Here is a 25,422-nt window from a genome sequence, read left to right as displayed (position 1 = left end):
TGAGAGTTCTTTATTCAAAACCCAAAGCCAGACTCCGTATTAATAATACTCTCTCCCCTCCTTTCTCCTTGCATAGGAGCACTCGTCAGGGGTGTCCACTATCCCCATTGTTGTTCACTCTGGTGATGGAGCCTCTGGCAATACTGATCAATAACACGCCTGGAGTCATGGGGTTCTGCAGAGGTCCCTTGGAAGAAAAGGTGTCTCTCTATGCTGATTATGCGCTAATTTATCTGGGGGACACCATTGCCTCATTGCGAAAATTGATGGCAGGTAGTCAATTGATGGCATTGACTATGGCAGGTTTTCAGGCTTTACCGTCAATTGGTCCATGTCAATCCTAATGCCCATTGACCCACTAACAGCACCTCTACCTGAGGGAGCGAGCCAAAATACCATAGCAAGTAACTTTAGATATTTGGGTGCTATGGTGTTAGCACACTCTGCTGACTACCTTCGGATAAATTTGGACCCAATACTGGATAGGCGGCGGGAAAAATGTAATAGCTGGAACAAGCTCCCCATCTCGTTGGTGGGAAGGGTGAATCTAATAAAAATGGTATGGGCACCACAGCTATTATACGTAATCTAATCTGGAAGAAGAAAAAGGTTAGTTTCAGCTTGTCTACTTTACAATATAGGAAAGATCTGGAAGGACTTGCAGTACCGCATCCACAAAAGGATTATCTAGCCTCACAAATTCAGCAATTGGCGGGGTGGGGTCGGGATGCAGGTGGGGATCCTGTAGCCAAATTGCATTCCGCACTGAAAGCTGCCTCCCATATGGAGATGGATATACTGAGTATCCCCCACTCTTCCCCAACAGGAGACCTCCTTAAGAAAGTATGAAGGGCATTCCGGGAAGCTCTAGCTTTCAAAGACCCACTAGTGTTTACCCCTCTGTGGAATAATTCCAAATACCCGGAACTACATAAATTTCAGGGATTCTCTTCTTGGAGACAGAGGGGGATTTGATTCTTTCCGCAGATCTACACAGGGACCATTCTGAAAACCTATGAAAACCTATGAACAATTATGCACGGAATTCATGCTACCCTCGAAAGGTCTCTATCAGTATCTTCAACTTAGACATGCCCTACAGACTCAACAACAAATGCATCCCTTAGCTGTGTCCACCTCTTCTCTGCTGATGGAAGTCCTTTGGGAAGATTCCCGGAGGGAACTGATATCTAAAGTATAATTGATCTTCTCCATCCAGGATCATGCCTCCTTAAAATGTAGAACCCGGTGGGTAAATTACATCATGGCTTCATGGCTGGGGCCGATGAGACCTCCTCCATGCTAAAAATGCAAGGTGCACCAGGGTGATTTCATACGCTTGATTTGCAGATGCCCGAAACTGCACAGTTACTGGGCGGAGGTGTCCCACTATATCTCCAAATTAGTTTGGATACCTGTACTCCTGACTCCCCTGGTGTACCTACTAGAGGCTATTGATGTAGAGATGTATCCGCAGGGTATGTTATACATGATCACCAGACTGCTATATCTGGCTAGAAAACTCATAGCTCGATACTGGATGGCATCTACGGTCCCCACTGGGAAACGGTGGATCAATTATGTCAGCTCCTTTCTTCTTAGGGAACAACCTTGGCTGGAGGACCTCAGGCTTGCCCCACCACAGTTGGTGATGGACAGGCTCCTGCAATAACAACCCACCAAGAATACCGGGGGGGGGGGGGGGGGGGTGGAGGGAAGGGAGGGAGAGAGGAAGAGAGGTAGGAAACACAGGTTATGTCATGTCCTTTTGTAGAGCACTAGACTCCACACAATCCGTCGGCTGACGGAGTGTTTAATACTGAGGTTTTACATCTGGTCTCTAGTGCTAGGTGTTGGTTTAGTTGAGAATCACAATATCTGTAATATATCCTGTTATTGCTCACTCCTTATCTATGTTTGGGACAATCTGTACTAAATGTTATCTTTACCTATTTGATGCAGTATTTGATGTATGTATTGAAAGAGCAACTTAACAACAAAAAAAAAAAGCATTTAATGGCTGAACATGCTTTTTCTATAATTTAACTCATAAGGTCTGGTTCCCACCTTCATGTTTAAATGTGTACGTTGTAAAGCAAAACATGAGGCTGTTCAAATCTTTTCATTGCATTGTGCTGTGGTTTAAAAAATGAGACATGTCTGATTTTCTGTGCTATTTCATTCATAGTGATGCCCAACAATATAATAATAAAATGCATGTAAATGCACTACACACAATAGATTTGATTTTAACCTGGTCTAAGACTATACAGTACTTGTACCCTTCTGTCTCTATGCACCCTTCTTTCCTTTGTGCCTCGTGTTAATACAAAGTCAGATCCAGAGATGAAGCCATTCTCTTATTTGACCTAATGAAACTGTTGACCAGATGTCATCATTATTGATGAATAATACCACTAGCAATCAAAATTTTGTTCTAGCTAATAAACACATAATATATATATTTTTTTGGTGCTAAAGGTGGATAATACAAAATAAATCTTGGGTAAGGAAGGAACAAGACCTCTGCTAACATTCAGTACAAGCCAAAACATTTATTTGTAGTGGCTGAAGTGGGTATGACTAGAACCTCCATCTTTGTCCCCTCTGAAGTGATTCTCCATCTTTATCTGTCCTGGCAACCACTGTCACTGGGGCAGTAAGTGACAGAAAATCCAAAATGTTATAATTTTCAATGAACGGGAGCAGAAAGAAGTTCTTTAATAGGGCTGCCTGTCCTGGTAACAACTATCTGATAACAATTTTAACTTTTCCCTACTTGAAACAAAATAAAAATAATTTTGGCTAGAGTTTCACTTTCAACATCTGGAAAAAAGACCTTCTCACCCACTATAGCTCATTCCACGCAGCCCGGTGTATTTTCTAGGATGATTAAATGAGAATTTTGGCATAAAACTATCTAATCTTGCTAAAACTGCTCCCACCCCCTTCTAACACCTATACTAACTAACCTGTAGAAAAAAGATGCATATACTTACCTATTTTTCAGGCCACTGTGGTCCCGTCATGTGATCTCCCTGTGTCAGCCAGTGGCAGCTACAGGGGAGAGCAGAGACCATTTTCTTGTTCAAAATGTTTATTGAGATTTACATTAAAAAGGATAATATAACATTATATTGACAAATACATGAGATTTGGAAATTAAGAAACAATGTCATACATTTGAAGATACAACCTCTTAAATAAAAGTTAAAAAAGAATCAAGAATGAACTCGATCCATTTATTAGAGAGTATAAGTAAAAATAAAAATGAAGACAGAAAACAAAATTCCCTCAATTATCTGCGCATCATTTAATTCATGCCTCCGGACCACCCGACCACCCCAAATGGGATCAAACTGTGGACGAATGGGGGCATGATCATAAGATAATACATTATCAATTTTCAGAATAGAGGGAAAGTTTGACGAATATGAGAGTGATCAAGGTAAATAAACAACTAGTGTTTTTCTTCATGTATAGAGTAAATAAGATCTATACAAAAAAAGTGATAGTGCAAGGAAAATGAACAATGTATGACTGAAATTTCAACAATGGTAAATGATCTCATGTATAAGGTTAATAGGATGAAAAGAAAAAGGAAAGAAAAAGGGAAGAAAATAGAAAAGGAGAAATAAGGGAAAGATACTATTAACAGAACCAGAAGTGAACAAGACAGCCTCCAATCCACATATGGAAAAAAAAAAAAGGAAAGTAGGTATCATTCACCCATAGCTTAATGTTAATAAGTCAGTATGCAGAGAAATAAAAAGAAAAAATAATAATAGAGGAAGGATGCTAAAGAGAAAAGAAAATATAGGGAAAGATTAAAGTAAGAAAGAAAGTCTCTCGTGGTGATGGTGCATAAGCCGAATGGCAGACAATGAAAGGAAAAAGAGTAAACTTAGCAAGGTAACAATAACGATTGGTCAAAGTCAGTCGGAAAATAATGTTTGAACTATGGTTGCCAAATCTTACGAAATTTATTTATATTTTTGTTTTCTATAGCCATCACTTTGGCAAAGATAAGGGCTCTGTTTATCCTATGTTTAGCCTCAGCCACTACCAAGGTTTGAGATTTCCATGCTTTGGCTATAGTTTGTTTAGCTGCAGTGGCAAGGTGAATGAATAATTTGAACTGAGCTTTCGTTAGATCCGATGGTTTGAGATTCAAAAGAGCCATTGCCGGGCCAGGAATAATAGAGGTGCCCAGAGCTTTGGAGGCTATCTCAAATATTTTCTTCCAAAATTATTGGGCTATCGGACAAGTGTGTACCAGGCGTTGGACACCCCCTGAATAGGATGGAATACATTTTGCTATTCTGGCCGGTACTAAATACCATCGAGCTAAAACTTTAAAATTGGTTTCTAACACAAAGCAATTCGGGGAAGAAGTTTTAGTAGCTAACCAGATATTAGACCACTCATCTGTGTCAAAGGTGCGATCCATATCTTGCGACCATTTGACAGTATATGAGGGTAGTGTTTCATTAGAAGGTGAATTAACGTGTCGATATAGGAGTGAAATCAGGCCTCTAGTATGTGGGTCACTCTTACAAATGCGTTCAAACTGTGACATCTCATTGAGTAGAGAACCTGTCCTAAGGAAGGGTGTATAAAAATGTTTAATTTGTAGCTATCGAAAAATGTCAGTTCTGGGAAGTCCAAAGGTTTCATATAACTTGGGAAATGTGTATAATGTGTTGTTAGAAACTAAATTATGTAGTGAACAGAGACCATTTGACAATGGCTGGAATGCCTTAGTGCTGATGTCACCCATAGGCTTACTATGAGTCACTTGTTGTCGGTGGTCCCTCCGCTCCTCTGCAGCTGCTAGGTGACAGAGGTCACGTGACCTGGACCAGAGCGGCCTGAGAATAGGTAAGTATATGCATCTTTCTGCTACAGGGTAGTTAGTATAGGGGATAGAAGTGGGTGGGAGCAGTTTTAACATTAGATCATTTTATCGTAGAATTCCACTTTAACCTGCCACATGTTAAGATTCACTTGGGCTATTTTAATATTATTATTTACAGTAGTAGGTATAATATATCATATACTGAGTGCTTTGCTGTAATGAACAGAGATCATGAACAGGGACAAATAATTTGGTTTAGATGGTTCCAGTAAAGGATACTGTTAATATTGAAGCATACAGAATTAAGAAATGTTTTTGCTAGTCTTAAATTGATCTGGGCAGCTGTCATTATTGCTTTGTTGGATTTAATTCAGAAAAAAACTTTGGGGGCCTATAGTTGTTTTTAGCAATATTGGGCTTCTGGTGTGCTGCTGTACCTTTAAAGAGAAAGGGATTGTCTCCAAGTAAACCTACTCTCATTGTATGCATTGCTATATACAGTATGTGGGTAAAGATATAAATGGTGTGCTTGTTCAAATAAACATTCAGTGTCAATATATGCGGTCTGTCAATCGTAGATTAGGAATGTCATACCCGATATTGTGGAGCTGTTAATGTGGTGTCCAGCAGTCATCCCTTTGGATAATTAAAGCTTTGTTTGACCTTTACGGTCAGCGCTTAAAGGTGAGCAGCCATTTCATCTATTGGTGGCGGTGGATGTAATATACCTTTCTAATCTCTGGATATACCTTGGAATTATATTTTCTTCACTGGTTATGTTGAATATCACAAAAAGGACTTTATTTAATATTTTTTTCACCTTAGGAGGACCTTTATAATTAGTCACAATTTATGTCATATACATACAGTTTGATGATTATATATATTTGATTGATCACTGTGCATATATTGACACTGAATGTTTATATGAACAAGGGCACCATTTATATCTTTACCCATTTTTTGTTACTAGTGAGGGCGTTCACTATTTAAGGGTAGCAGCTGTTTGATTCACTTATTACTAATTGTCACACATAGCAGCGTGCAAGTATTGTTTTAGTCATTTTATATACATGTTGCATATGTTCCATAGTTAGGAGCTCAGATCTAGTAAGCCAAATGTGGATAGATCTTAGCATGCCCTGTTTTGGCTGGCTATCCTCCAGCTTTTGGTACTAGAGCTAGATACCTCTGCCTAAAAGATTTATAAAAGTAAAACCAAGCACAAACATAGAAATACACACAGCAAAATTTGCAATAATCTTGTAGCATTCAGCTTTTGTTGGTTTGGACTCTGTCTGCTTCTGATATAAAAATCCACAGAATCCGCAAAGGAGAATTTCTTTGGGTTGTAGCCAAGTTCCCTCTGAGCCTTGTCTATTCGAAAAGTGTGCATGACTGCAATTTTCATTACCTGTGGAGAAAGGTCAGAGCCTAAATTTCTTGTAGGGAGAAAATGGAGTACTGCTCTTTTCAACTAAGTGTCACTTAAAGTGGATGTAATCCCTTACATATACCCAGTGAAGTGAACAGTCTCAGATGATACACAGAGATGAAACAAATCTCCCTACATACGTTTTACATGTATATCTGCTGTTTTCAGCTTGCTATATTCTTTAGAAAATGCACATTAAGTTAGAAATCTTTCTTCTGGTTTCAGAAGTGGGAGGGGAGTCTGGGCATACACTGTGTGTAAGCTGATTGGAATGAAGAAACTTGCAGAGCTGTACTGTGAATGGACCAGCTCTCTGCTAATCTATCTCTATGCACCCACCCCAACACAAATTTCCAGCTGCTTTTATCTTCTGAGTCAGAGAACTTGTCAGAAGTTATCATGATAACAGTGGAACAAAGCGACAGAAAGACACGGGGCTTTGGGGAGAGATAAGTAAACACTACAGATATATGTGCCTAGGTCAGTTTTTATGAATGGTGTTTACAAACACTTAAAGCAAATTCCAATCTTTAAAGAAGATCTGTCACTAGAAGCAGCAAGAGGAATGCAGGATGGGGGGCTAGAAGCATAATTTTTTGCATTTCTCTTGCAACTGTCCCCTTCAAAGCTGTTGTTGGATTAGCCAGATGAGAAGGTGAGGGGACAAGTCAGTACTCACATCTAGAGTTAGAAAGCACTTAGAAACCAGGCATAAAGTATTGCATGTACTTAGTCTCATAAGGGTCAGAACTGTAAAAAAATAATTTAATGATAGATCTTCTTTAAAATGGGACTATTGCCAAATATTAAACTCCCTGCCTTGCCTACCATATTTCCTAATAGTGATAGCAATCATCACTTACTGTAACTTTCACTTTGGGAGAAGTCAAGGACCTGTAAACAGCCTTGTTCCAGAATCCAGGGGGGTTCACAGGACAAGGGAATTGATATGAAAACTCATATATGTATTCTTAGACATTACAAGGTGCCATCCTTCAGCAGTATTTTTACTTAGACACTTGTTAGACCAGAACCAAGTTGCTGTTAGCCATGGTTAGATGTTTTAGCATCACCTGACTCAATAAAATTAATAAAAAAAAAAAATTGACAGGTAGAAAATGATTAGCCAAAGACTGCATCTTATTAGACACAGTCACTGTTCAGCAGGACCACTGTATTCAAGCCTGAATACAATTTCCAGCAGTGGAGATCCCTCCATCCATGCTATTAACATGGATGGGGAATTGGATCATTTCCTGTGATTCAGTTCCTCAGGTTGATCAAGAGAAAATTGAGTCATGCCTGGTCAGCTTTTCCCATCTAGGCAAACTAAGTGCAAACTAAGATAGCAGAGAAGTTCTAATAGGCTTGATGGTGGGGCACTTTTGAAATAAACCTTACCTCATTTCTGGTCAGCAGTGGGTTTATGTCTACAAATGGTCTCAGCATGAGGTGTGCATATTCCAGTATGAGAGCTATGAGACAAATAAATGTATTTTTAAGTGATATGTTAGAACACAGCAACTCCCCTCCACAATACAGTATGTTCCCAGAAAGCTCCCTTTGGACTGTCGTTAAGAACACCAACGCTCTTGATGTGTTTCAAGTATAGCTGGCAGAAGAACATCTTGATGGACTGCCCCTCCTGTAATAATTATTCTGCAAGCCCCCTTTGTTCCCCTGCCCCCACCACTGCCATCCTCCTTTTCTTTTGTTGGGAGTGGACACGTGGTATTGCAAACACGCCTGAGCTCATCCTTATTGTTAATCACTTGGTATGCTAAATTGTGTTATTACCATTGACATTGTCTTTCTTTTACTACTCAGCAACAATCAAATTTTTGCTCCGCCCCCTCTTTTGTCTGCTCTACCTCCCAGCCATGATTATCTTCCCGTGTGTAGAAGATTCCCTGAAGAGAAGCACTGATACCTCAATAGTTAATCGTCTGCTACACCTGAAATCCCTAAATACCAGGAATAGAAAGTAATACTACAGAAAAATATTAAAATATTAGCCCAGCTAATATTTTTATATTTTTCTGTAGTGTTCACTGTGGGTTTTCCCTACTTTTTACACAGAGTCAGCACACCTTCACAACATCAATAATTATCTTCCCCTTTGCCCCCCTAACAATGCTCAGACCCAGTCTACCTAATCTCCCAACAGGTCATGATCAGATCACAATCTGCAACCTCAATTTCCTGTCCAAGATCAAAAGCCACTGCTTTCTTTCTTCCCATAATCCATAAACCTCTCATCTCTACCCTGTCTTTAATCAACTCATTGTCTCCTTTCTGCTTCCCTTATCCATGATAATCTACTGTATGCCACTCTCCCAGGTACTAAATGAATGATCACCTCTAACTTTTCTACCTCTACCATTTGCTCCATGATTGACTATCATTCTCCTCCACCCATTAGATTCTACCTAATCTCTTCTTTCTTCCATCATGGTTCACGACCAGCTCCTGCACCACCTCCCAAACTTCCCTGTTCTACATTCAGTTTATAGTTTATATTCGGTATGTTAAGTTCTAATGAGGCAGCACACTCGATGGAACAACACATATCCAGCGAAAATATTGTCTGACTCGTAAGTAATACGAGTGTGTCGTAAATCATTAAGACGTCAAAATTATTTAGTCGAAATTAATAAATTCATGTTCAAGCATGTACTTGCTTTTCTATCAAAAATTGTCAGATTCTCTTTTGGGATCAGAATAAAACTCAGGGAAAGGCCTGGTATGGGACTGGATAGCTAAATGTCTGATCCAATCAGATTCAGCCCTCTCAGACTTTTTTTTTTTTTTTTTTTTTAGCCCTCTCAGACATTTAATGCAACCTTTCGACACAAAATTCTTGCCAACAATTAATAATACTAATTAACAATACTAATGATAACGCTAAAAGTAATATACATTAAAGCCCACCCATGGCATTTGTTTTTCCCTAGATAAGTCAGACCCTTGGCTTGATAACTGTAATCCAAGTTGTGAATGATAATACATACCTACAACATAAACCAAAGAACTAGGAAGAGGTATCCAAGGATCAGGAAAGCCGAGTTTTTCAAACTGCAAAAGAAAAAAATAATCAGGGTAAGTGCTCTGTAGTGCATATACATTCATGCTAGTGTTCAGATAATGCAAAATTCATTGTAGCAAGCGTGTTTTGGTGTGTTTCTGTGTTTTCATTTCTGAAAACACATTGACATTGATTTTTTTTTTACTTCTGAACCTGTACTGCCTGATCTTGTTACAGTACCTCTAGGTTTTGTGTCTGTACATCTAGGGGCCTGGTTTGTACTGTCCATGTGCAACATTTCCTCAAATACACTGGTTAGTGGCCTTTTAGCTATTTATGAAATAGTGTGTATTGGCATATGTCCCTGACGATGGGTGCACACAGAGGCCAAGGAGGGAATTTAAACTCCTTTCCTTGTGGTGGTTGGTACACAAATTTCTTCCCAGCTACCTGATTCATGAGATTGCTTATTCCTTCCTTGCCTGTTTTTGACCTGGACTGGCTGACTCTGCCTTTGTTGTCTATTCTGCTCCTTCCTGTTTAACTCTCACCTGCCTTAATCCCATCCCTGCTTGGGCACTGAATACTCTTGCTTGCCGTATGCTTCACCCTGTGCTTGGACACTGCCTGCCACCCACCCTGACCTAAGCCTGCACCTCGACCAGCTACAGTGTTGCTGATTAGTCTCCATAATATAGCCATCTTTTCCTACAATGCCCTTGGTGGAGCTATATTGTGGGCTGTGACCTAGTGACATCTTGCAGGAAAGTAACTGGGAGGCCACTAGGGTCAATGGTCCATTACGTCTTGTGGGATGCTCCGGTGAAGGCCAAGGTCCCACATAGATTCCTTACCCTGGTTAGCCTGCATCACCTGCCAGGGGAAATCCTACATCAGGAACGTAAAGAAAAGATGCTGAGGAGGGGCTAATAAAACAACCCTACTGCTTAGGCAAAGCACAGGTTGCTTTAAAGAGACGGGGTAGTCTATAGTTGAAAAACATGATTAGTATTGCTATAACACCTGAGCTGTAAGGTTTCACAATTATTCAATTCTTTATTAGGCACCTAGAGCTAAAATATTGATTTTAGGAAGATCAAGGCACAAGGGCCTCAAAGGGAATGTGTCTCCAAGCTATAACTTTTTATCTCTCCAGAAAAATGGTAATACAAGGTTGTGGAGGCGCTCAGTGTTTTGTTCTCTAACAAGAGAGACTTTCAAAACAATATAATGATGTTAACTAAAGACCTTTTCAAGCATTTCTGTGATCAAAAAGAAAAAGCCAATGAAGAAGACAATCATAACTTAATTGTTAAAGAAATGTATGTACTGTGGCAGCTCTATCCGGGCTTCAACGGTTTATCTCTTCTATGATGCCAACCAAAAATATCCTCACATATAATTAGATGCATTGATTTAAATGCATTTATTATATGCATTATTATAATATGTGAGTATACTTGTTTCCTTTAACTAAAACTATGTTATTTTGCCACTTTTGTATTTCTTAATTTTTATTGACTATCAATATATGCCGTACGGTCCCGTTTTTGAATAGTACAAGGCTTTTTTGGTGTGATATACAGGCAGTAAACAAACATTTCTACTATACACAGTGCCTATGTTTCTAACTACTTATGAGTCTTGTTTAGTGCATGGATATAATGAAATTATTGAGCAAACTGAAGAAAATTCCATCTGTGTTTATATTAAACTTAAAGTTCACCCAGTTTGTACCCCCACGTATGTCAATACTATGTTTGCATATGTGAGAAGATTATGACCTCTTCAGTACATGTGCTTGTCCTATCAATCCTTGTTCGTTAGGGGTTTGTGAGAAGTAGTAATGATGGATTGTGGATTACATGTGTGTTTCTGGAATAAATACTCCAAAGGATGGACTGTAAAGGTGATTCAGTGAAATTAGCTGTATAGTAAGGGTTAGGATTAGAAAGCTGCCTCCACAAACTTGAAAAAAATAAAATAAAAAAGGTAGGAGGTTTTGGGTCGCTGTGAAATCTGGTGTATTGCCAGACACTGAGGAGACGGTCTGATTTACTGTACTTTCCACAAAAAAAGGGTTGAGGTGCATGCAAGGCCACCATATGCCTTCTGCTTGTTTGTATCACCAGCATTTATTGGAAATAGCGGAGGAAAGAACCTTTGCATGACAGAATTTTGGTCTTGTACCATCTAGAATGTATTTTATATGGTATTTCTTGTGTGGAGACATTTAGAGAACAGGTATGTGTATATCTTCTTCTGTCTGAAAGATTTGGGTCCCTCTCCCATGCTTTGCATGCCAAGCTCGTATTTGGAGTTAAAGAAGAGAGCATGCTGGTGTATAGAGTTGGAATCAAGTGTCTCTGGGGAGTCTCTTGGAACATGTTTCCAGGGTCATGAATCTTCATGCAAAATGTTTGCGGTTGGTAGGATTTGTTAGAAAATGTCTAGTTTGCAAATATGACCACCAGGGGATCAGATCTCCTTTGGTATCCTTTGCTATACTTGAAAAATTTGTAAGCTTACAGCTTACAGCAGGGCCATTGGCCTTTAAGAAAATGTGATGACATTAAAGGTTCAAATTCCAGATTTTGATGAAAGGGAGTAAGAAGGCTAGTGGGGATGACACTGATGGAGATTTGCATGCTGCTTGAAAGCTGTTCAGTGTGGTTACTGTAAGTGTATGGGTTAGAATTAGTTTGTCAATGTGTTTAAGTGCCACTCATGGAGTTGAGACTAGTGTTTGTGGTGTTATTGCTTTCTCTTTGCCTATCCAGTCCTTATGGTGCTCACGTACATTTCATTTCCAATCCCTGGCAACTTAAACATGCAAAATCAGGAATGACAGCAAGGGTAGATGTCTATTTGCTAAGATGTTTGCATATATTTTGATATCAGCGTTAAAGCACAGCTCCACCCAAAAGGGGAAGTTTCGGTTTAAGGTCTCCTCCCCTACTCCTGTTTGTGAAATGGAACTTTTGGGGAGGAGGCGGAAGTGGAAATTCTCCTCCCCTCCTCCTTCCCAAAGTTTTCTGGGACATATGACAGGTCCCAGAAGACTGCGGGACCATTCACGTTGCACATCGCTGTTCGCTAGCCACATGCTGTCATAGCTGGGTGCTCATTATAAATATGCCGTTGACAGCAAGAGAGGACACAGGGAGAAAACGGCAGAGGTTTGCACACCACTGGATCATGGGACAGGTGAGTGGCTGTCTATTAAAAGTCAGCAGCTACAGTTTTTGTAGCTGCTGACTTTTAATTTTCACTTAAGAGACTGGAGCTCCAAACTATAAATAAGAGCTTGGACAGATTCCCTTGTCCAGTGGGGAATAGAACAAGCCGATTACACTAATTCTTACTAGAAGTTGGACTAAAGGATATTTGGCGCACACGACACCCCCAGGATAGGCAGTATTCTTGCTTCTCTAGCACCCACCAGACGCTATCAAGAATAGATATGGGTTTGGGGAATAAAGAGGCATCAGGGTTGGTGGCAGATATAGAATACGGGGCACGTGGGATTTCAGATCACTCCCCCCTAGTTATAACTTTGAACACGGGAGAGAGTATCCCACTGGGAGAGTGGAGAATAAACCCCGCCTGGTTGGAACCAATTGACAGTTCTAACCTCTTAGGGGATCGGATAGGGGAATTTCTCCAAATTAACAGAGGGACAGCGGCGCCCGGAATTGTCTGGGACTCCCTAAAAGCCTTCCTTAGAGGAATACTCATACAGAAAATTGCAATAACAAAAAAGGAAGCTCGAGAGCAAGAGAAAGAAATTAGAAACAATGTTATTCAGGCTGAGAGAGCGTTTGTGGAGGATCCATCGCCGGGGAAACAACAGGCCTGGGTGGATTGCCAACAGACATATAAAATGGCACTTTAAAAAAAGGCAGAGAATCAGCGTATCTTCCAACGCCAATATTATTTTGGTGAAGGAGAGAGGGTGGGTCGAGTTCTTTCTTTATTAGTTCTATCTATTGGCCCCTCTACAGTAATACAAGCAATTAAAACACAGAATGGAGACCTTGTCTCCAGACCCCCCGAGATTATGAAGGTACTTAGTGATTATTATAGAAACCTATATAAATCAACTACACAGGACCATAAGCGTTTGGCCACTAATTTCTTACATCAAACAGCTATTCCTATGCTCTCAGACCAGGATAAATTGAATCTTGACCTGCCACTTACTCTGGAAGAATTAAAAAGTGCGATGACTAGTATGCCCAACTATAAATCCCCTGGCCCTGATGGGCTTCCAGTAGAAATTTACAAACGTTATAGCGAACAGCTGATGCCGGCACTACTGGAAACGTTAAACCATGCATTAGAAGCGGGAGAGCTCCCTGCTTCAATGCTAGAGGCCAATATCACTTTAATTCCAAAAGAGGGGAAGGACCAACAAGAGGTTTCGTCATATCGGCCGATATCCTTGCTATGTTCAGACGTAAAAATTCTAGCCAAGGTCCTAGCAACTCGTTTAAATAACTATATTCATAAATTAATACATTCAGATCAGTCCGGGTTTATCCCGGGCAGAACAACTAATACTAATATTAGGAGGGTTTTTTTAAACCTACAAATACCTAGAGATAACGAAGGCCCAGGCGCCATACTAGCTTTGGATGCTACTAAAGCCTTTGACAGCCTGGAGTGGGGTTATCTTTGGGGTGTATTGGAACGCTTCGGCCCCTTATTTATCCAATGGGTAAAGTTACTCTATGGGGGACCTAGGGCAAAGATTAAAATGGGGACCCTATTTTCCGATACATTTTACTTAGAAAGGGGTACGAGGCAGGGGTGCCCGTTGTCTCCCCTCCTGTTCGTGCTGGCTATGGAACCCCTGGCTGTGCTGGCAAGATCGCGCCCGGACATCCAGGGATTCCGGCGCGGACCGGAGGAGGAGAAGATGGCCTTATTTGCAGACGATGTCCTGTTTTTATTGGTGATACGGGCTCTACTCTGAACAATGTAGTGCAGTTGATGGAGGAATTTGGGCAACAATCAGGTTTGGTCATCAACTGGAGTAAATCAGCCCTTATGCCATTGTCGGGGTCTGGAGATTTAACATCACCTACAGTTTTGGGATTAGAAGTGGTGCCCAAGCTAAAATACCTGGGTATCTGGATTTCTAGAAATATAAATCAGTATGTTGAGGAGAATCTGGTACCATTACTGGCGAAATTGAAGCAAAAGGTTAATAACTGGTGTCGTCTCCCCCTGTCTGTGGCAGGCCGATGCAACTTAGTAAAAATGATTTGGCAGCCACAGATTTTATACATTCTCCATAATTCCCCAATCTGGATTAACCAGAAGTGGTTTAACAGATTGGAGGTACTGATTCGTGAACTAATATGGAAGAAGAGACAGCCTCGCATTCGGTTGCAGACATTGCAGCTCCCTGCAGAAAAAGGAGGAGTAGCGATACCACATCCAAGAACATACTTTCTGTCAGCCCAGCTCCAGCATTTTACTGGGGCTGGGCTTGAAGGGGGTGGTTGTCCAAACCATAAATTGATGATCGACAAAGCATATCATAAAACATTAGCTGAAGTTTTGGAGGCCAACTCATTTGCTTGTAAATGCCCTACTAATGTACTGGCGAGGAAAGTATGGCAGATAGTCAAGCAACTCCTGGGCTATGAGGGAGTAACTGAGTATACACCCTTATGGAACAATGGAGATTTGGCTGAATTAAATAGTATAGATAGGCCCCTGGAGTGGGAGAGAAGGGGGATTTAGTAGGTTAGTGCATCTCTACCAGGGGAACCTTATGAAATCTTTTGAAGACCTTCGGCAGGAATTTGGTATTTCTAATAAAACATTTTATACATATCTGCAAGTGAGACATGGGATACAAGCACAGTATCGTACACTTACTATTGAGAGGACAAAGACCCCCCTACTTCAGGAACTCCTCGATCGAAGGCAAACAAAGGGCCAGATTTCTAGGTTATATATAAAACTTAAGGATAAAGTTTTGAAAGGAGAGGGACCCGATAAGAGTAGAAGGGGATGGGTGGCAGATTTGGGACCACTTAAGCAAGAGCAATGGGACGAGACTCTAGCACAGGGGAACCTGGTGTCTATCTCTCCATCACAGCGCATGTCCCACAAGCTCTTTATATATAGGGCATACTATACCCCTAAAAAAATGTGGAAGATAAGTAGAAAATCTAATGGTAATTGCCCCAGATGTGGGGCACTAGGGGACCTTCTTCATATGGTATGGAAGTGCCCAAAATTGTATCGGTACTGGATAGAAATTGTACATAGAATTAATAGGACTTTTAATACCACCCTGAAACCAGAAGCTAAGACTTGTCTATTAGGGATTATGGAAGGGGGTAGAGTATCTGCTGTAACAAAGATATCCATACTAAGGTACTTGTACCAGGCCAGACGACTAATTGCGTTGAACTGGCAGGCAAAAAGCCCTCCAGTACTACAAGCATGGGTAAACGCCATAAATTCCACAATTTGGTGTGAACGAGCAATGTTTATTAGACAAAATAATTTAAAAAAATTTAAGGCGTTATGGAATCCATGGTTGAGAGATATTGGCTACCCCCTGGATGAGATAGCGGAAGATAAGACCTAGCGAGTATTCACTCGGTTTGGGCTTGGTGTGGCTTGAGAGCCTTTTGATGTTCTTTACTCCTGTCCCCAAAGTGATCTGTTATCCCCCCAGCCGGCCAGCCTGAATAGGCCTGGCCGGAGCCAGCAGCACGTGTCCGCAGAATGGGGTTTTGGGGGGGGGAAGCTTAGCAGGTGGGTCAGGGATAACTAGAATGTTATGTACGATTACGCCTGCGTTTTTAGGTACATTTTTTGATGAAAGAATTTGTATTTTTTGTCGTGTTATATGTTTCTTTTTTACAATTACGTTTCATGTAAAAAAAAAAAAATATATCTTTTTCAATAAAGAGTAATTAAATAAAAAAAAAGAGACTGGAGCTCCTCTATGTAAAGAGATTGAGATTGGTCTGTAATTAGCTGTGGAAGCTTTACGTGGTTTTGGTAAGACTGTGATATATGCCTCTAAGAAGTGTGAGGGTGGTGGGGGATTTATACAGGGCATTAAATATATTTAAAAGGTGACGTGCTAATTGATGATCCAATGATTTATAATATAACACAGGGAAGCCACCTGGACCTGTGGTTTTGCCAGGTTTCATATATTTGATCGCCAATTGTAATTCTTCCATTTCCAAAGGCCTATCAAAGTGTAAAGCTAGATGAGTGATTTTGCCATTTATTACACATACCATTGGATGAAACCACTTGTGAAAGCTGACATGTTCCCCGTCATGGATAAAATATGCCTTTCCACTCTGAAACATGGTAATAAAGGTTATGTGGTTATTCAATAAAATCAAGTAAAATCACGGGATGACAAGGAATATCCAAACCCAAGGACAAAAATGAATTATAAATTGCAGCTAACAAGTTCTTAAACTTGATGGCAGCATGTGTCTTTTTTTAAGGCCAAATGCATTTTCTACAAGTACAACAAATACCTGTTGGTACTGTTAGTGTATTTGTAACTTCCTTTGGACAGAACTGAATTCTCAAATGTTATCAGCATTCTCAGCTATTTCATGCGAACTATATAGTACCCCCATCTAAATGGCCTGATTTAAAGATGAGGAGAAGAGGTGTTTGCAGTCCAAAATGGGAGAAAAGCCTAAGGTGACTACACTGCCTTGCCATTCATACAGTACAGTGAGTAGGCATTGTAACTCTCATAAGAAAGTGTATTATTGGCAAAACCAACTGATTGTCTGTATTTGGTAAGGTATTTTGAGTGTTCAATATACAAATGCCAATATATTCACAAGGGTGGAATCATAACTGGCAGGAAATTCTTCTGAACTCTCATAGTGGTGTTCTTATTCACACTGGCGGGCTATGCATGGCTAGCCTATACTATTTGATCCACAAATTATTATAATGTTATGCTTCCCTATTTCCAGTGACAAAATATACATTTTACATGTTTGTGTTCCAAAGGCAATATCCATAAATTTTCAACTCACAGCAATATATCCTTTGCTGGCTGTCAGGGCTTCTGCTGCAAGTACATGAGCGTCTACCAGATTATACAAGTGAATCCAATTTATCTTGGTATGGTCATTCCAAAACTTGAAACATAATAATCTCTTCTCAGCATTAGCCTACATTAACATAGAAAGAAATGTACATTATTTTGTAATGCAAGCTTCAGGGAATTCTCAGCTCAGGCATAGAGTTACAGAAATAACAGAAACACCACATACTTATAGTTACACAAATACAGAGAACATTAAAGAATTCAAGCTAATTAACCACAGCAATTTAGGAAGGCTAGATAAGGAGACAGAAATACAGATCAGCAGAACATGTAAGTTATTTGTAATTGAGCCCAGGTAATAAAGCAGTTATGTGAAAATAACAGTTTGATCAGTGCTTTATATATAATCTGCCAAGGAACAGAATTGTGAGCTTTAGAAAGATGGCGGCCCAGTTTTGGCCACAGTGGCACAAGAAACCTCTATTTAGTACACTATACAATGTGTCACATTTGCATATGAATGAATATTCCCATTCTCCGCTCCTTTTGTATCCTAAAGTTCCCTTTCAAAACTGTAATCCTCAGATCCTCAATATTGTGTTCAGGTCTGTGTACGTGTTCTATCAGTAGAAGTACCATCCTACTGTCATTAATAGTAAATTGATAAAAGTTGCTTTCCTGATAATTTAAATTAGTAATCATGCTCAAAATATGCTTAAATCAAAATCTACTACCCATAGTGTCAGCCTCTATTTTCAGTTAATTATCCATATTGTTTCAAATCCACTTCATGTCTGACCCATGTACCAAGCAAAAACTATAACAAACAAGGGACATCTCTGACTATATTCAAGTAACACAGTAAGAAAATTGCAGTGCTTACTGTAAGCATATGTCCACTGACTCACCAAAAATGATCCGTGCGAGACATGTAACTCAACAAACCAGTGTAAAGAAGCCAGGCTGAAGGAACCCAGAAGGACTGTTACAAACAGGACCAAACAGTATAAATGAGTAGGCATTATTGACCAAATTTTTAATTAACAGAACACAAAGTGGTGACATGATGTTATGCCGACAGGTTTCACTCACCAATAGGATCAGGCTTCTTCAGGACAAGATAGACAAGTGCGTCATCACGCACGGCAACCACTGCGGCTTTCATGCACTTAGCTCCATAGCTAGTTTGGGCAGCCCTGCATCCCTGTAAGTGTAATAGGACTCAAAAGGCTGAAGCCTCGCTCCATGTTGTCATCCGCTGACCCATTGTCTGCTGTGGGGACTCATTAGAGAGGCTGTTGACACAAACTAAACTCCGAAGACTGGAGTCTAATATCAGACAAACAGGAGGAATGTTCAGGATTGTCACTAGTCACTTATCCCCCTTACGGGCAGTACGGAGCATGTTTTTAGCTGTCCTAGCAGTGTGGATTTATTGCTCATGGAACACTTCTACTACAGTCCAGCCAATCTGAAATTAACACTGTATCCCTAATGCAGTTTTCTGAGGCTGTTAAAAAAATCCCACAATGTGTCCTCAGGTGACACCTGATAAGACAGCTCAGGTTTGTAGGTATGCCAAAAAGAAGTTTGCAATACAGAATAAATAGGGAATATTTACTAAAGGAATAGAGAACTTATACTTAGTGAGTAAAGTCAACCCAATTATAGGAAGGTAATGGGATGGAGTTTCTGTGTATATGACCTTGGTGAAAGATGGGCGTTACTTTAAAGAACATGCTTTATTGTAAAAGACCTTTTCACATATATGCTAAAGGGAGGGTTGTAATGGATGCAAATAAGGGTACTTTATGAGCTGAACAAGATAACTGCTGCTTGTGGAAATAACTTTTAACACGAAGCCTAATTTAACAAATGAGCACAGCACATTTCACAGTTTTGCATTCTTCCGGCACTGCTTTCCTCTGTATTTGGTTACATAATATCTGAGAACAATAAAGGAAGACTGTAGGTCTGAACAGGGAACATATAGCTATAAAACACCCAGCAACTGTCACTAATTGCAGTCCCCTTTCTGATAGAGGTCTGGATGGTGGGGTATCTCCACCAGCCCAACATGTATTATTTGTACTAGCCCAGAGGGCAATTGTTACCCCTTCTCCCCATCCCGGCCCCAGCCCAGTTCTTGAAATTAAATAGTTTAAAAACTATTATAGATAAAAACTGTGAACAAAAGCTTTTCTTAGACTTAAAACAATATTAAACCCAAAACCAAAACTGTAATATATTACAGATTATAAATCTTTAGATGTGGTGGCTTCATCCATTTTGTTTTATTTTTGAAGCTTTTCCTCCTCTGTTTTCACCTGGTGATCTGGCCAGTAACACATCTGCTGTATTAGAAAGCACCCCCTGCATGAAGGAGCACAAGGGACAACTTTGAACAGCAGCATTGTCAGTCTAGGATGGAGGGTATTGTTAAATATACTAGCAGATTTAAATACACTAACAGTTTGAAGCTGATCTTCAACTAACACTATATAAGCAATTACACCAAACATGTTTTTTTTCCTTTTTGGTATACAGATTTTATTTAAATAAATAAAACAGATCACTGTAAGCACCTTTTCCAGTATTGAATGGTTTGTCTCATCCTTGTAAATGATACATCTTGCAAGAGAGCTTGTTCGTTTGAAATACAACAGACTTACTGGCCAGATCACCAGGTAAAAATTTAAAATTTTCATCATTATTTAAATCACTAGTAAAAAGGCTTGATTTAAATCATACGTTTTAAAGAGCAACTGTCATCTTTGTCCGGCAGCGGCTCCTCCTCTGACCCACTGTTGACTCACCGACAGTCCCATTCACTTTAATGGGATGGCTGGTGATGCAGCAGTGACACAACAAGGTGAAGGACATGGCGGAAGCAGGTAAGTGGATGCCCACTAACAGGCGCTGCCATGATGGATCTGAAATGACAAGCGCTCTTTAAATGTAAGGACTTGTTCTTACTGGTAGTTAGAATCTTTAATATTTGAAAACAAAATGAAGGTTTTCTATTTAGAATAATAAGCTGTCAGGTTAGTTAAACAGCAATATCTGAACCTATTCAATCATACAGTTTGTAGTGCACATAGATTTTCAAAACAACTGGATAAAGGAATATTCCCGAACTTTGTTTTATCTCATGGTTACTGTGAAATTGTGTGAATGCATCAATGCAGTGCATGTTATCTCAGCTTGCAGAGCTTTGATTCATTGAATGAGTTTACCAAAAATGTAAATATTGCAGAATATACAGCATCATGCTACATAACTAAGCTCCATTTCATACTGAATAAACAAAATTATTAATGTATCTTAGATAGAAAACTATCTTTAGATAGAATTTTACTCCAAAATCATGTTATTAAAATAAATTTGATAAAAATGAAAAAAAAAAAACAGATTAAAATGAAAAAATCCACCCTGGAACGCAGCGATCACCTCCATCTTAGCCATCATCTAAGAATTGGTTAGCTGCAATATAGTAAATATTTGCTTTTTGGTTTAGTACCTCTTTAATACGTGGGTGGGCTCAAAACTGATAACCTGTCTAGGACATTGTCCAGTCCACACCTAGCTCTGTCCCATAGGCATCTTAATAAACATATACAGTGCCTTGCGAAAGTATTCGGCCCCCTTGAACTTTTCAACCTTTTGCCACATTTCAGGCTTCAAACATAAAGATATAAAATTAAAATTTTTTGTGAAGAATCACCAACAAGTGGGGCACAATTGTGAAGTGGAACGAAATCTATTAGATATTTTAAACTTTTTTAGCAAATAAAAAACTGAAAAGTGGTGCGTGCAAAATTATTCGGCCCCTTTACTTTCAGTGCAGCAAACTCACTCCAGAAGTTCAGCGAGGATCTCTGAATGATCCAATGTTGTCCTAAATGACTGATGGTGATAAATAGAATCCAACTGTGTGTAATCAAGTCTCTGTATAAATGCACCTGCTCTGTGATAGTCTCAGGGTTCTGTTGAAAGCGCAGAGAGCATCATGAAGACCAAGGAACACACCAGGCAGGTCCGTAATACTGTTGTGGAGAAGTTTAAAGCCGGATTTGGATACAAAAAGATTTCCCAAGCTTTAAACATCCTAAGGAGCACTGTGCAAGCGATCATTTTGAAATGGAAGGAGTATCAGACCACTGCAAATCTACCAAGACCTGGCCGTCACTCTAAACTTTCAGCTCAGACAAGGAGAAGACTGATCAGAGATGCAGCCAAGAGGCCCATGATCACTCTGGATGAACTGCAGAGAACTACAGCTGAGGTGGGAGAGTCTGTCCATAGGACAACAATCAGTCGTACACTGCACAAATCTGGCCTTTATGGAAGAGTGGCAAGAAGAAAGCCATTTCTCAAAGATATCCATAAAAAGTCTCGTCTAAAGTTTGCCACAAGCCACCTGGGAGACACACCAAACATGTGGAAGAAGGTGCTCTGGTCAGATGAAACCAAAATCGAACTTTTTGCCCACAATGCAAAACGATATGTTTGGCGTAAAAGCAACACAGCTCATCACCCTCAACACACCATCCCCACTGTCAAACATGGTGGTGGCAGCATCATGGTTTGGGCATGCTTTTCTTCAGCAGGGACAGGGAAGATGGTTAAAATTGAGGGGAAGATGGATGCAGCCAAATACAGGACCATTCTGGATGTAAACTTGTTGGAGTCTGCAAAAGACCTGAAACTGGGACGGAGATTTTTCTTCCAACAAGACAATGATCCCAAACATACAGCAAAATCTACAAAGGAATGGTTCACAAATAAACATATCCAGGTGTTAGAATGGCCAAGTCAAAGTCCAGACCTGAATCCAATCGAGAATCTGTGGAAAGAGCTGAAAACTGCTGTTCACAGACGCTCTCCATCCAACCTCACTGAGTTCCAGCTGTTTTACAAGGAAGAATGGGCAAGAATTTCAGTCTCTCGATGTGCAAAACTGATAGAGACATACCCCAAGCGACTTGCAGCTGCAATCGCAGCAAAAAGTGGCTCTACAAAGTATTAACGCAAGGGGGCCGAATAATTTTGCACGCCCCACTTTTCATTTTTTTATTAGTTAAAAAAGTTTAAAAAATCCAATAGATTTCGTTCCACTTCACAATTGTGTCCCACTTGTTGGTGATTCTTCACAAAAAATTGAAATTTTATATCTTTATGTTTGAAGCCTGAAATGTGGCAAAAGGTTGAAAAGTTCAAGGGGGCCGAATACTTTCGCAAGGCACTGTAACTATTCTTCTATATTTATTTGAAAATGAATACCCTGTAATGGCTTTACCTTGGTGTAATCCACAGTCTAATTGCTGGTACATGTCTACAGTGTTTGCAGAAGTGTCCCATAGCTGACAATGCACTTACAAAGCTTTCATACTGCACTATCTGCACCCTTTCCTAGTTTTTATTTAAGCCTTATGCGCATAATGTTTAATAACTGATGACATACCACTAGCCTAGGCAAAAGTCTTCTTTCATCTGGTCCATAAATTCCAGGAGGTCGTAATACGCAGGTCAGGAGTTTACTGCCGCCTGTAGAAGCAGGTAAAATTCACTAATGTATAAAACTTCAGTTTTGTGATTTTACGTTGTTTATTGTCCTCTTAGCAAATGATAAATTTTTAGGTTTTGGTTGCATACGGTCCAAGGTACACCATAGTACACACATACAGGGCACATATTTTGAACATTTTTGACATGAAGGCAAATAAGAAATAATTATTAATTGCACTGAAAAGCAAAGTAAAAATAAAACGAAAAGTCTAATCTTCCAAAAAATAAAGACTGCCACCCTTGTGTCACCTTGGGCCTATGTTTAGGTGTAGGTGAATGAATGTGACAGAAGGCTTATTGTAAAGATGTTAGGGTCATCAACATTCCCTATTTTTTATCCATATACTGTATGTGCATACCCCATTCACATTGGTGCCACCTGGCCAGAGTCTGAGTCTACCAGATTCTCATTGGGAGACATGTTAGGCTTGCTGGTTCAGCTTCCCATTCTGTAACGGTGTCTTGTAAGAGCTGACCACTAATTTTTCTCTCAAGCCGATTTCTTACCAGTACCATTGCCATAATATCATTTCATGTTAGCAGCAACAATATAACATTCTTATGCTGTTGACTTTAAAGAACTTTTTTAGGATGGGTACTTTTGCAAAGGGTGAAATATGGCCAGCAATGGAAGGGAGGCACCTCCTCCTTCCTTACAACACCATGGGATACCCATTTAACACTTTCCTGGCACCAACATGGCAACATACATGTGATAGTATACTGCCATGGATTGGAAAGGAAAGGAAAATTACGGTATTTGATACAATATTCTGTTATATCTTCTTAATCATTTTCATGCCCTGTTGCTTTTTATATGTGTTTACATGCTCAGGAAAAACAAGTAATTTACTTACAATACAGATGTGCATTATATTCTCTGCAAGCTGTCAATTCATTTGGAAAATTACCGTATTTATTGGCATATAACACACACTTTTTTACCCTGAAAACATAGGGTAAACCGTGCCTGCATGTTATACACTGATATCCTTTTCTTTTATCCAACGGGGGGGGGCAGCGATCGGGCGGTCCGCCCCGGGTTCCACCCATTGGGAGGGTGTCAGGCAGGCCGCCCGCCTCTCCTGGCTCTGGGACAGCGCTGCCAGCACACTCCAAACTCCAGAAAACATTACTGCCAGCCCCCTCCCACACACGCTCCCCCGTGCCTCTATTGGTGTAAATGCAAGCCTCCAAATCCCTCCACCAATGCTGCTCGTTCTGGCCGCTTTCCTTCTCCTGCTCCGCCCCCTCCTCGAGTGTAGCTTTTGATTGGAGGAAGAGAGCCGTCATGTGACTGGGTCCACTGCACCAATCAAGGTATTCAATAGATCCACAACGAGTGACACAGGAGGAGCGGCACACAAGAAGGGGGCGGCAGCGATGCCCTCTACACTCCAGAGCATACAGGCAATGCCATCATAGGAGACTGGGGGTCTCCTGGGAGTGCAGAGGAGGAGGGGGGCTTTATAGTACCATGCGGGGGTCTGTGTGTTATGCAAGGGTCAGTATGTTATGCAGGGGGCTCTGTGTACTATGCAGGGGGTCTGTGTGTTATGCAGGGGGGCTCAGGTAGCTGTGGAATTTTTTTTTTCCTGAAACCCTCCTCTTAAATTTAAGGTGCGTGTTATACACCAATAAATACAGCAAATAATACTTTTATGATGGAGCCTGTATTTTCACAATAGAACAAAACTGTATCTTACTATGCTGGTTTTACTAGCCGATTACTTGCATGTATGCCCCAGTGTGTGCAGGTATCAGGTGGAGTGATATCGTATTGTAACATTTCCCTGGCTATAATTATCACGTCTCACCCTGGGCACCAGGGATCACATTGCACTTTACATTAATTTGTTGTACACTGGCATTTCTAACCTTATCTCCTCTCAGGGTAGCTTAAGTGTTGAAATGCCTGCCATGCTATGGAAATGTCTGGGCCTCGCCATGAATAATTCCAGCTGAGCATATCAGGTGACCACTACAATGCTTTCACTAAAAAAACAATTAGAGGCAAATGTGAGGAAAACAATTAGAGAAATTTATGAAGTCCTGTTTGCACAATAGGCAATCCTGGACCAGTTACTCCTGGCACCGGGTTTTTGGAGTACATGATTTCAGCACAGGACTGTCTGCTTTTAGTGCAGAGGCTCCTTGTTACAGGACAAGTTCAGTATACAACAGAATAAATTCCGACGGAAAAGGTCCGATCGGATTATATTGTCGAAAAATCCGATCGTGTGTGGGCTCTATCGGACTTTTTCCATCGGAACTTCCGATGGAAAAAATTTGAGAACAGGATCTAAAATTTTCAGACAGTCCATATAAAAAGGTTTTTAGCAATATGACCATGCTGTGTAACCATAAAATGTCGATCCACAAATGGAAGCCTCCACAAGGGGATTAGAAGCAAAATCCAGCAGGAGCTACAGAGTATAAAAGAGAAGAGAGGCGCCTCTAAGTGTAGCAAT

General features: G+C 40.3%; 1 protein-coding gene across 1 annotated transcript in view; it reads right to left on the bottom strand.

Moving 5' to 3' along the window:
- Positions 1-3,148: 3,148 nt before the first annotated feature.
- Positions 3,149-25,422, bottom strand: part of SDR42E2 (short chain dehydrogenase/reductase family 42E, member 2) — an 81,776-nt gene continuing 59,502 nt past the window's right edge. Inside the window, exons 7-12 of the mRNA XM_077448998.1 lie at positions 22,848-22,930; positions 17,370-17,507; positions 16,599-16,664; positions 9,305-9,368; positions 7,695-7,768; positions 3,149-6,272 (exon numbers count right to left, since the gene is read on the bottom strand). Coding sequence (XP_077305124.1) covers positions 6,063-6,272; positions 7,695-7,768; positions 9,305-9,368; positions 16,599-16,664; positions 17,370-17,507; positions 22,848-22,930 — 635 coding nt within the window. The 3' untranslated portion in view covers positions 3,149-6,062. The remainder of the gene's footprint in view (positions 6,273-7,694; positions 7,769-9,304; positions 9,369-16,598; positions 16,665-17,369; positions 17,508-22,847; positions 22,931-25,422) is intronic.

This window comes from Lithobates pipiens, unplaced genomic scaffold (genome assembly GCF_037356315.1).
Source record: "Lithobates pipiens isolate NorthernLeopardFrog02 unplaced genomic scaffold, aLitPip1_a1.2 Scaffold_22, whole genome shotgun sequence".
Taxonomy (NCBI): Eukaryota; Metazoa; Chordata; class Amphibia; order Anura; family Ranidae; genus Lithobates; species Lithobates pipiens.
Note: the sequence above shows the minus strand (reverse complement) of the source record. Positions and strands in the feature narration are given on the sequence as shown.